The sequence below is a fragment of the Belonocnema kinseyi genome, chromosome 8 (assembly GCF_010883055.1).
Source record: "Belonocnema kinseyi isolate 2016_QV_RU_SX_M_011 chromosome 8, B_treatae_v1, whole genome shotgun sequence".
Classification (NCBI taxonomy): domain Eukaryota; kingdom Metazoa; phylum Arthropoda; class Insecta; order Hymenoptera; family Cynipidae; genus Belonocnema; species Belonocnema kinseyi.
The window spans coordinates 28,797,595-28,810,958 of record NC_046664.1 but is presented as its reverse complement, the minus strand read 5'-3'; the positions used below and the strand labels follow the sequence as shown (position 1 = coordinate 28,810,958).

The following is a 13,364-nucleotide window of genomic DNA, read 5'->3' as shown; positions in this document are numbered from 1 at the left end:
TTTTGAGGGTTTATTGTAGTCAATGGTTTTTTTCTTAGTTTCCAGGGATTCAATTTATGTGCTTAATTTATGAAACTTGAAAAATTATATATTACAAGATATTCTTAAACATATCAAAGCCGTCGATGAATCAAATAATTAAATAATACTAAAGCATAAACGATAATTTCTTCAATTTGTACTAAAATCTATAAAAGAAATTGTTTGATCAAACTTGGCGAAGAGTTTTCTACTTTTCGAGATTTTCCCTCAGATTCCCACATTCTTTCTAAGAAATATTTAATGTCTTGCCTTTCCATAATTTTTCAGAATTCCCTGAACAGTATAGAAACCCTGATACTGCATTTTAAATTTATATAGCATCTATGAAAGAATTTTTTATCAAACTTGGCGAAGTCTTTTCAAGTATTTACGGTTTTCCCTGACATTCCCAGATTTTTTCTCAATAATTTTAAATTTCCTGACTTTCTCTAATTTTGCAGAATTCCCTGACCTGCAGCAATCCTGACACTCTATGTTCAAATCATGAAGCATCTACAAAAGAAATGTTTTCCTTATTAAACTTGGCGAGACCTTTTTCTACTCTTTAAGATTTTCCATGAAATTCCTTGATTTTTACTGAGCAATTTTAAATTTCCTGACTTTCCCTAATTTTGCAGAATTCCCCGACCAGCAGCAACCCTGACACTCTATTTTTAATTAACGGAGCATCTGCAAAAAAATGTTTTCTTTTAAAAACTTGGCTAAGACTTTTTCTACTCATTAAAGTGATCCCTGACATCCTCAGATTTTTCTTGAGCATATTTAAATTCTCTGAATTTCCTCAATTTTCCAGAATTTTCCGACCTGCAGAAGCCTTGACATTCTATTTTAAATTCATGAAGCATCTATGAAAGACATTTTTGGTATGAAACTTTGCGAAGCATTTTTATACTCTTAAGGGTTTTCCTTGACTACTCCAGATTTTTACAGAGCATTTTTAAATTCCCTGAATTTCCTTAATTTTCCTGAATTAAGGCTTCAGCAACCCTGAGACTCTATTTTGAATACATGAAGAATCTATGAAAAAAAATTCGTATCAAACTTTTGAATCCTTTTTCTACTCTATAGGATTTTCCTTGACATTCCCACATTTTTTCAAAGCAATTTAAAATATCCTGTCTGTTCCTAAATTTCGAGAATAACCAGAACTGCAAAAACACTGACAACTCATTGGGCACAAAATTTGGCGACGTCTTTACGACATGGTTGCGACATCTTTACGACATCTTTACGACATCCTATGTCCATGTCGTTACAGTGCCTTTACGATATCGTAAAGACATCGTCAGATCATACGACATATTTACGATATCGTAAAGATGACTTAACGACATGGACATAGGATGTCGTAACGTTGTCGTAAAGATGTCGTAACGATGTCGCAAATACGTGGCCAAATTTTTTGCCCACTGGGAATGCATTTTGAATTTATATAACATAAAGGAAAGATTTTTTTTCATAAAATTTGGCGAAACTTTTTTGTACTCTTTAAGGTGATCGCTGACATCCTCAGATTTTTCCTGACCATTTTTAAATTCCTTGAGAATTTTTGAATTCCCGGAATTTCCTTAATTTTCCTGAGTTAAAGCTTCAGCAACCCTGAGGCTCTATTTTGAATACATGAAGAATCTATGAAAAAAATTTTCGTATCAAACTTGCGAATCCTTTTTCTACTCTTTAAGATGATCCTTGGCATTCCCACATTTTTTCTAAGCAATTTTGAATATGCTGTCCGTTCCTAAATTTTCAGAAGTTTCAGAACTGCAAAAACCCTGGCAATGCATTTTGAATTTATATAGAATAAATGAAAGAATTTTTTCAATCAAATTAGGCGAAACTTTTTTCTACTCTTTCAGGTGACCGCTGACATCCCCATAATTTTCCGGAGCATTTTTAAATTCCCTCAATTGCCTCAATTTTCCTGAATTAAAGCTGCAACAACTCTGACACTCTATTTTGAATCCATGAAGTATCTACAAATGTAATTTCTTTCCTGATCAAACTTTGCGTAGCCTTTTTATATTCTTAAGGGTTTTCCGTGAAATTCCCAGATTTTTTCTGAGCAGTTTTAAATTCCCTGAATTTCCTTATTTTTCCAGAATTCTCCGACCTGCAACAACGCTGACACTCTATTCTGAATCCATGAAGTCTCTGCAAACAAAATTTTTTTCCTGATGAAACTTTGCGAAACCTTTTTATATTTTTAAGGGTTTTCCGTGACATCCCCAAATTTTTCCTGAACAGTTTTAAATTCCCTGAATTTTCTTAATTTTCCGAAATTCCCTGAGCTGCAGTAACCCTGACTCTATATTTCGAATTCATGAAGCATCTATGAAACATTTTTGTTATCCAACTTGGCGAATCCTTTTTGTACTATTTAAGGTGATCCCTGGTATTTCCCGATTTTTACAAAGCAATTATGATTTTCTTGACTTTCCCTAATTTTTATGAATTCTCCGATCTGCAGAAACCCTGACACTCTATTTTAAATTCATGAAGCATCTATGAAAGACATTTTTTTTTATCAAACTTGGTGGATTCTTTTTCTACTCTCTAAAATGTTCCCTGAAATTCTTAGATCTTTCCTGAATAATTTTTTATTTCCTGACTCCCTAATTTTCCAGAATTTCCTGACCTGCAGCAACCTTGACATTCTATTTTGAATTTATGAAGTATTTATGAAATAAATTTTTTTTATCAAACTTGCCGAATCCTTTTTCTATTATTTAAGATTTTCCTGGGCATTCCAACATTTTTTCTAAGCAATTTTAAATATCCTGTCTATCCTTAATTTTCCAGAATTTAGAAAATTTCAGTAACCCTGATGTTCTATTTTTAATTTATATAGCATCAATGAAATTTTCTTTATCAAACTTGATGAAGCCTTTTTTTACTCCTTAAGATTTTCCCTCACATTCCCAGATTTTTCTTGAGCAATTTTTAATTTCCTGACTTTCCCTAATCTTCAAGAAATCCCTGACCTGCAGAGCAACCCTGACACTCTATTTTCAATTCATGAAGCATTTGCCAAGGAAATGTTTTCCTCCTAAAACTGGACGAAGCCTTTTTCTACAAATAAAAATTGAAGAAAAAATTTCCTCATAACTGTAATTATTTTGGGATTTTTTTCCCCCTAGGTTCAAAATGGCGATATTTCCGAGGATGATAGTAACCTTGACGTTGGTGATGGTAGCAAGTGGATCCGGTGTTGGTAAAGCTTGGGATGTTTCTCCATCACTACAACCTAATTCTCATCGACTGTCTTGGCCTCGCGTGGATTCCTCGCCCTTGGAGATTCGCACAATTAGTGGTGTAGGTCGAATTCCTCAACAGTTCAGGGACGATTTCGAAATCAATGTTGATCCAAAAGAGCCGGATTCGAATAATCAAAGAAAAAGTAGGAGAAAGGAAATCCTTCAGGACGATAAAATCGATTTCCAGATAAGAGAAAGAGAATCAAACCCCACTGAAAACAGTATGGATTTTTCAGATTTTGAGGAAATTGTTCCAGTCATAGATGACGCGCAATTTAAGACAATTGAAGTGACAGGTAAAATTGACCTTTATTAAAAGATACGGCTTAGGGGCCATCCATAAATTGAGCGGCCGGATTGAATTAGGAATAAGGGACTGTTCATAAAGTGCTTTACAAATTTTGGGCTATTTTTAACTTTTTGCCCCGCAGAAAACCGTTGTTCTCTATTACCCCCTCCCCCCAACAAGACCAAAATTCTCTCAAAATAGGGAAAATCGAGTGGTTTCTAATGAAAATAGGGGAATAAAAGAGCAATAAATTGTTTTAAATAAAATAATGGAAATACTAAATAAATTGAAATAGGGAAATCTTTAAAATGTTCAGATTTCAAATAGAAATATATTTGATTTTTTTACAAAGTAGTTTAACTTTCAATCCAAAAGTTTAATTGTTAGGCTTAAAAGATGAATTTTTAGTAAAAAATGTAATAGTTGATATTTCAACAAAAAAGATTTCAATTTTAAATAGGAAACAAGATAATTTGACTAAAAGAAGACGAATGTTTAATAAAATAGTTGAATCCTTAAAGAAAACAAATTAGTTTTTAACTGAACAGTTGCATTTTTAAACAAAAAATTTAATTTTTCATGAAAAAGATTAATTTCAATCCAAAAATATGACTTTCCAGAAAAAAAGTTAATCATCTACCAAATAGTTAACATTTTTATAAGAATAATTAAATTTTTATCCAAGTAGTTAAATTTTCAAACAAAAATTTGAATTTCCATCAAATAAGTTCATTTTCAACCAAATAGTTATATTTGATCCCAAATTGTGGAATTTTCAATCCTAAAAGGTTTTCTACAAAACAAGGAATTTTCAACAACAAAATTCATTTTTAACCAAATAGTCGCATTGAGAACTAAGCAGTTAATCTTTTGATCAAACAAAATAGTTCAGCTTTAAACCAAAGAGTTAAATTTTCAAACCAGAAAGACCATTTTTTCCAGAGACAGTTGCATTTTTAACTCAAAAATTTGAATTTTAAACAAAAAATGTTAATTTTCTACTAAGAAAGATGACTTTCCTATGAAAATGATGAATTTACAATCGGCGAAGATGAATTTTAAGCCATATAGGTAAAGTTTCAACTAAAATAGATATTTTTGAAACCAAAAATTGAATCTTCAAATACATCAATTTTTTATTATACAATTCATTTTTCAACTCTTGAAATATAAACTAACAATAAAAAATAAAACAGTTAAATTTTGAGATATAATAATTAGTTTTTAACCAAAAAAAGAAAGTTTTTTCAACAAAAGTTACATTTTCAACCTAACACGTGAATTTGAAAAAAACTAGTCAAACTCTCAACAAAACAATTGAACTTTTAACCAAAAAAGATCATTTTTGAACAGATAGTTAAATTTTCAACAAAAAATATGATTTATCTACAAAACAGTTTAATTTTCATGCCAAAAATATGATTTTTCAACAAAAAAGTTAATTATACACTAATTGTTGAATTGTCTTTTAAAGAATTTTTCATCTATATAGTTGAATTTTTAAAGAAAAATATGAATTTTCATCACAAGAAGTTAATTTTTAACAAAAGAATTGATTTTGATTCCAAATTGTTAAATTTCCAATACAAAAAGATCAAATTTAAAAAAAAACAGTTTAATTTTCAAAGTGAAAGTATAAATAATAAATAATATCAAAAAAATTCCATAAAGTTACTTGAAATCTGAGAATATTCTTTGAAATGTCTTAAAATTTGTATAATCACTTGAAACTTCCTTGAAACCGTTTTAAATACCCTAAAATATTTCCAGTCCTCTGAAATCTTTTCAAATACCTCGAAAATTTGTAAAGGTCTTTAAAATTTCTTGGTATCTTTGAAAATACCCTAAAATTTGTAAAACACTAACATTTCTTGAACCCGATTCAAATTTCTGAAAATCTTTTAAAATATCCTGTAATTAAAAAAAAATTCTTTGAAATCCATGAAAAGTTTTGAATTCGTACGAAATCTTTGAGATCCGGAGAAATTAATTAAATTACCTTATTTAAGACCGTTTAAAATACCTTAAAGTTACTAAACTGCTAGAAAATTTTTTAAAACCCCATCAATTTTTTTTATTTCTTAATATTATTAAAATTCTCTACAATTCCTCGATATTTTTTGAATTCTTTAAAATGTTTTAAAATTCTGAAAAATACTGTAAAGCTCTTGAAAATTCCTGACGATCTTTTAAAATAATATAAAATCTTTCAAATCCTTTTCGATCTCTTGAAATATCTTTAAATTCTTGAAATCTACTGAAATCCCTTGGAAACTTTAAAAATATCCTTTCACCTTTTAAATTTTTTAAATTCTTTAGAAATACTTTGAAATATTTTTAAATACTTTAGAATATTTAAAATTCCTCAATTTCTATACAAAATCCTTAAAATTTTATAAAAATATTATAAAAATCCTTAAAACCCTGCAAAGTAATATGAGCTTTTAAAATCCCTTAAAATTACTCAAAAATCCCTTCGAATCTTTTTAAATATTCTAAAATTATGATATTTTTTACATATTTTGAAATCTTAAAAATCATTTAAAATTTTCAAATACTTTAAAAAACCTTGAAATATTTGAAAATCTCCTTAAATCTGCGAAATCTTTTGGAAGCTCTCAATTCTTGTAAATAAATTTTTTGAAATTTCACTAAAATATTACAAAACCTCCTAAATTCCCACGAAGTTACACAAAATCTGATGATAATGGATTTGTTCAAATGTTTGAGAAAAAAACTTAAGATGCATGAAAAATTATTTAAAAAACCTTATTGAGGGTCTTTTAAGTTAATTAAAATTACTCAAACCCTTTCAAATCTTAAAAGATCCCGTGAAATCACGGTAAAATGCATCGTGGGTTTTCAACACCCCAGCGTATTTAATCATGTTTTGTTTATCCCCTATTGAATATTTTGCCACAATAAAATTATACGATACAGTTTGAGGTATCCTTTATAACTTTGAGCTCATTTTATAGCCATTTATTTACTTTAAGTTTGTTAAAAAAATTATTGATAAAAAACTAAAAAAATGTGTGTTTTTACTTAAAAATTCATAACTCACGCAATTTTAATTATTTGAACCTGAAAATTTATTACTATACTGCTGAAATAGCGTACTTTCATGAAAATATAATTCAACATGGGTGCTTTCAAAAAAGATATTTATTTGCACAGTTGAAAAGTCAATTTTATGATAAAATGATGAATCAGATTTTTCGCTTTTAAATCAATTTATTATTATAACAATTGAGGAACTTTGACATGTAATACTATAAAAATATAAGAAATTAAAAAAAGAGACATATATAACTGTATTTAAAAAATTATATTTTATTCAACACATCCACAGTCTGTTCTCGCATCACGCGCTGCCGTAAGTTAGAAGCCATCTACAAAGAAAAAAGTATGAAATAATCGAAAAAAAATTATTTTACTTCATATGATATACTTACGTTAGAAAGTAAAGAATAATCAATAAAATTCCAACAGCAAAAATTTGCTCAAAAATTACTTTTTCATTCACTATGTGCACAGTGGGTGTTTGATACCTCACGATTTTTTCATCTCCACTTTCAGCAGCTGCTGCTAGTTCGCAGTATGCCAAAGGACTTTATTTACTTTACTTGGGGAGCCAGACAACAGTAATTAAATTTTTTTTTTTAATTTGTTCTTACAGATATTTTTCAACAGATGAGAAAAATCAAAATAATAATCTAATTATAGTATTATGAAGTCTTTATAATATTATTATAATTTTCATTGTAAAATTACTGCGCCCTTCAATCAAAATTTATATCTCTTAAATTTTTAGGGCTTCATATATTAAATTAACAATTTTTTATGCCTGTATAAATTCTTTTATGCAAAAATATTGACAAATTAATAAAGCACAATACAAAATCTACTTTAATGAAATTTAAAATTGCGCGCGCTTGCGCTGCTCAGTTATGATTCCTCTTAATGAAGTTTTGGTGGTTTACAATAACAATAATAGAGATTGTTAACAAGTCATAATGATAAATATTTCTTTTATATCGTTTTTTTTTGAAATATGGAATTTGAAAAAAATAAACACTTATTTCGAATCTTATCAAAAAGAAGTGAGAGTTGAGTCCTTTAATCCTGAACTTACACTCAAAATATGATTTATTCCCAATGTACAACTGTTTACTTTTAAAATTTTTGACAAAAGTGTCTGAAACTTAAAAATTTAGATTTTCTATAATTCGACAAGTCTTTAATTTTTCAGAACAACGAGTTCGTAGAGACACAGAGCCCAAAATGGAAAAAATAGCAGGCACCAAGAACGTTCGAGAAGCTCGTCTAAGTTCTCCAGATTCATGGTCAAAACAGCCCATCTCCGTTGAATTTCGGCATCGAACACCCTTGGACCAAATAACCCCAGATGAAGAAGACACTCCAATTTCTTCGCGAAGAGGTTCTTTTCCTGAAACTGATTTTATCACCAGCAACCGAAGATATTTTGCGGAAAGTAGAGAGTCCAGAGAAATGCCAGTCGCAAGAACTTATGACGACTATGATGTCCCAATCTATCATAGTCCAGCACGAGAATACGATGTCCCGATTCCTCGAAATTATTACTATTCTAATCCCAATCGATACCGAACTGAACGAGATTATCGATATCGAGGATCTGCAATGCCACCACCATATCTCTACGATCAATATCCTGCAAACAATTTTGAATACTACGAAAGAAACAGAGCTGTGGCGAAACCAAAGAGAATCATCTACTACGCAACTTTGCCAGAGATTGTAAGAAAACCTGACTTGGGAAATTATCCCAGACCTTACGATGGACCATCAAGAGTTCCACCAGCATCATCAGTTCCAAGAAATTCAATAACAGGTCGAAAACACGTTCAGGAACCTTTGGAACCTAGCAGACGACCATATTTTAGATATCCTTATGATGCTTACCATTATGATGGCTACAAAAGACCCGGATTTTATGATCGCTCCGCTTCTTTGCATAAAGAAAGTGGTCGTCGAAATTCGCAGGACAGAAACATAGTTCCATCACACAAGGAAAATTTAAGGATGGCTGATGATCCTAACGAAAACAGCAGTCAGGAGAGGAAAACTAGAGATAATCAGAATCTTCCCTGGCCAGTTCAAATTGGAACTGAAGTTAGTGTTAAGGAGAATGAAAGAATACCTGGTAGAAAAATTTTTGGACAGTTGGAGAGTTATGATAGGTATGAGAGTGCACGAGTGAAAAAGGCTCCGAATGAATCTGATGGTGGGACGACGCAGGATAGCAATTAGGATAATTTATTGTTCTTTATTTATTACTTAAGGAAGGTTCTCATAATTTTTTGGGCAGTGTTTATTTTATCGTGGTCTACCGACTTGATTTACGCGCACTACCACGAAGCTGAGGGATCGCCAGACTACCTGGAGGGGAAGTTACGAAGTGGGGGTAAAGCAAATAGGTAGTGCGCTGCGATACCTATATCAGCACCAGTCCTATTAATCACCTTCACATTTTTTGTTATCTTAGCATCCGTAGGGGTATCGTGGTTCAAATAAATCCAAGAGATGGCGCTCCGATTAGGTATGTCTGTTTTTACATTGTTATGTATAGCAAAAATGCTAACATTTCATCAAAAACTTTATAATTTTTACGAATATAAAAGAAAGAACAAAGTTTTCAGTTACAATAAGAGCAGCTGTAACTAGTAACACAAAAAAATTCGTGAGTAACAATTTTTGCGAATTTCAAACTTAACTTATAATAATAGTAATAATAATTACACTTAACCATTAATTATTAGAATTACAACTACAATTATATTTCCACTCTCTATAAAAAAAATATATTTATACATAATTTATTTATAATCAGCGTGGGGACTTGAGCGGGAAACCATGCAAGGCCAAGAGAAAAACTGGCAATTAACGGGAATTAAATTAATTTTTACTTTATATACAGTTGCAGGGCATATAAGTTAAAATGATTATTGTTTTTGTTTTATAAAAGGGACTTGGTAAAGTATTAAAATTTCTGTTCGGACCAGGAATTTTCGACATGGAACGGGAATTTAAAAAAAAGGAAAACTGGGATTTTGAAAGAAAAAGTTTAAAAATCCCTGTTTCAAGTCAAAATTCGTCACAATTTAAAAGTTCTATCTTCCGAAATTTAAAAAAAGAGAACAAAAACGGTAAATATCCTATTGAAAGTGATTTTCATGAAAAAAATGTCTGAAATAGACAATTTAAATTATAAAAACTTGTAGTCCAGTAAATTATTTATTGCGTTGAAAGTTTTTTCAATTATTAGTGCGAAATCAATTTTCAAACAAAAAAAATGAATTTTTAATAAAAATGATAAATCTTTAATTAAAAAATAATAATTTTCAACATATGAGTTTATTTTTAAACCAAGTAGATTTATTTCTGACCTGAAAGATTAATTTTATGCTAAAATGATGAGTATTCAACTGGAATATTTGCATTTTTTAACAAATAAGAAGAATTTTTAAATAAGGTGATTATCTTTCAAAGAAAAAATTCACTTTATACCAAAAAAGTCGACTTTTAATCAAAAATTCAATTATTTAACAACAAACGTGAATTTTCAAGGAAATAAACGAATGTTCAATTTAAAAAGATGAATTTACATTCAAATTGTTGAACTCTAAACTAGAAAACGCCAATTTTCCATAAAAAATAGTTATATTTTCTAACGAAATATTTAAGTTTCTAGTTAAAAAATGGATTTTTAACAAACTAGTTATATTTTTAAAAAGATATGAATTTTCAATTCATACGATTAATCTGCCAACGATAAAATCAATTTTGAACTAAAGAATTCCAGCTTTCAATCGCAGGTACTTTCATTTTCAAGAAAAAAAGGTAAATTATTAACGAAGAATGTAAAAAAAATGTATATTATAAGGCTAATTATTAGTGTCTAAGAATTATTATTACTTTTATTATTAGTCAAGTAATATTCTCAATCAATGTTTGAAATTTGCAAAAATTACAATTGTTTATAAAAGTAATTAATTACATTACCAAAATAAAGAATAGAAAAATATATAAATACATAACAATGCACTTCGGATACTAAAATAACAACTACCACATACACGGGCGATGCATAGGGCTGATCAGCACCGTCTACCTGATTGCTCTACTCCCACTTCTTAACTTCCCCAACAAGGTAGACGGCGATCAAATGGACATCGCCCAATTTTTTTTTATGACACTCGATTGGTGATAAAACAAACTTCTGATTTTTTTTTTATATTTGAGGAAATGTAATACATGTTGCGTAGGCTATATTAAACATGATGGAAATTTAAGGTCTGAAGAGGAAGTAGCTTTATGGTAAATTCAATGCGGAAAGTTCAAGACTTCGAAAAACTTAATTTTTTTACTTTGTCCACGAAAATACGACAAACTTCGTCAGAAAACAATTTCTTTAAGTTTTTTATGTTTTTTATTTCCTCGATAATGTCAAACAACTTTTCCTAAGTTTCATTTTTTATTTAAAAAAAATTCAAACTAAAGGTTTGACATATTGCATAGATTTCTGAAACTTGAAAAAAGAATTACGATAAATTTTTAAAATCTAATTATTCCTAAGTAAGAGTGAATTGAAATCAAAGGATTACAATTTTACACGAAAGGACAATTCCGCTGAAGAGATGAATAAGTCTAATGATTAATTTATAGGAACAAACATAAAACATTTTTTTTTTTTTCAAAAAAATTCTAGTTCCTATCGAGAGAATTTCGTTTTCTAATTTAATTGAAAGAACTCACCTGACTGATGCAATAATATAATAATAAATAGTAATAATTATATTCGTGATTTTAGTGGATAGTAGAACTACTCAAACTATAAATAAACTCGAGTTTCGAACAATATTTAAGAATGATAGTACATTTATAATACTGTCTAGAAAACAGGTAGTTATTACACTTTATTTAAATTTTTTACCATCTTTTTCATTCGCCAACATAATCGACAGATTTTAGTGGCTAGTTCTTTTGGATCACTTGCACTTTTCCAAATAAGAATTTTGCCAGGGATCTAGAGAATTGTTTCTTGGAAGTGATTTTGCATAAATCAGACAACCATGAATTTATCTGAAATAAATTTTTTATATAAAATGATTATTGCTGGTATTTTGTTGATATTATAATTTAATTTTTAATTTTAGTTCTAATTAATTTTAGATAATGGAAACAAAAAACATCCAGTTTAGTAAAAATCTATGATGTATACTTGCTATAAGATTGGGTTTTATAAACAATATTAAATAAAATATTATGATATAAATTAATTTTTATTTTACATTACCGAATCGGGCCTTCCCTTCAAGAATTGAGACAATTGTTCAGGAGTTATTTGGAGAATAGAGCATGCAGTTTCATGAGCTTCTCGTATACTTTCTTCGCTACAATTTAAATTGGATTCAGCTTCTTGATCAGAATAATACTCATAAATTTGTTTGAGGAATTCCTGAAGATTTTATTAAAACAATTAATGAGTATTACTAGTTATTGAAAATAACTTTTGAAGTTGAAAAGGAAAAAAAGTATGTAAAAAAGTATGTAAAAAAATGTAATTAATTATACTTTTATAGCAACGCAATATTCAGTTCTACAGTTGTCTAAAACATCCACTTTTGCCCTCATTTCATCAAGGATTTCGTCATATTCTAATTTCAAATTTTCCATTTCATGTTGACTCAATGTTTCATATTGAACTGCTTTCGTTTTCTTCTGCTAATAAAAATGTTCCGTGTATATTAACCTTTTCTTTAATCTTTAGAGGATAAAAATTAATTATTTAACTGGGTCTATATTCCAATCCAGAAAAAAAATTCATTCACAAATCCAGATTTTTGTTAGGTATCTCAAGATTTTGTCAACACAACACCAAGAAATGGTTTTGGGAGTCTACTGCAGGATTCTAATAGGTATATTTAATGTTTTCGGGGTCGCTGAATACGAATCCATTCGCAGAATTGAGCCGGAACGTCAGAATTTGCAGTAAAATTTAGAAAATGGTTAAAAACTTGGAATTTCTGCATAAATTTCGTCCCCAAACCTACAAACCCCAAATTAACAAGCCTCAAACCCACAAACTTACAAGCCCTGAACCCACAAACCCCAAACCCCAAACTTGCAAGCCAAAACCCAAACTAATAAACCCCAAACCCACAAGCTTCCTATCCATAAACCCAAAAACCACAAACCCCCTCGTGAGAGGCGAGGGGACAGTGAATTGTATCATAAAAACTTGATCAAAGTGGAAGATCTAGCCAGACTTCAAAAGTTCGTATACCTTTACATTAATTAAGCTCAAATCTCCAAATCTCCAAATTTTATTTACCAACGAACTAAAAAATCCCAAACTCCAAAACCCAAATCAGCAAACTCCAAAACCACCAACCTCAATTCAACAAACCCAAATACCTCACATCTTATGATAGCAATTGAGGAATTGGTATATTTAGGGTTGGTGGGTTTGGGGTTTGTTAGTTTGGGGTTTGGATTTTCTACGTTTGTGGATATGGAACTTGTGGGTTTGCGGTTTAGGGTTTGTAGGTTTGTGGATATAGAGATGGTACGAGGGTAGTTCAATAAGTCCTTAGAATGACCAACAGATGGCGCGCGAATCGCTCCAAATCATTTGTTTTCAGTCAGCACCACTCCCGAATAGATATATGGTGCAGTCACAGTCCACATCTTCTGAGTTTACGTGTTTTTATAACCAATTGAAAAAAAAAATTGTT

The 13,364-nt window shown here is 29.9% G+C and overlaps 2 protein-coding genes across 2 annotated transcripts in view; one reads left to right on the top strand and one right to left on the bottom strand.

Annotated features, from left to right (window-relative positions):
- The window catches only part of LOC117177873, a 20,030-nt gene extending 10,155 nt beyond the window's left edge, over window positions 1-9,875 (top strand). The window contains exons 3-4 of the mRNA XM_033368915.1: window positions 3,180-3,592; window positions 7,838-9,875. Coding sequence (XP_033224806.1) covers window positions 3,180-3,592; window positions 7,838-8,877 — 1,453 coding nt within the window. The 3' untranslated portion in view covers window positions 8,878-9,875. The remainder of the gene's footprint in view (window positions 1-3,179; window positions 3,593-7,837) is intronic.
- Window positions 9,876-11,410: 1,535 nt separating this feature from the next.
- Window positions 11,411-13,364, bottom strand: part of LOC117178420 (coiled-coil domain-containing protein 186-like) — a 250,099-nt gene continuing 248,145 nt past the window's right edge. The window contains exons 10-12 of the mRNA XM_033369847.1: window positions 12,202-12,351; window positions 11,924-12,085; window positions 11,411-11,709 (exon numbers count right to left, since the gene is read on the bottom strand). Coding sequence (XP_033225738.1) covers window positions 11,602-11,709; window positions 11,924-12,085; window positions 12,202-12,351 — 420 coding nt within the window. The 3' untranslated portion in view covers window positions 11,411-11,601. The remainder of the gene's footprint in view (window positions 11,710-11,923; window positions 12,086-12,201; window positions 12,352-13,364) is intronic.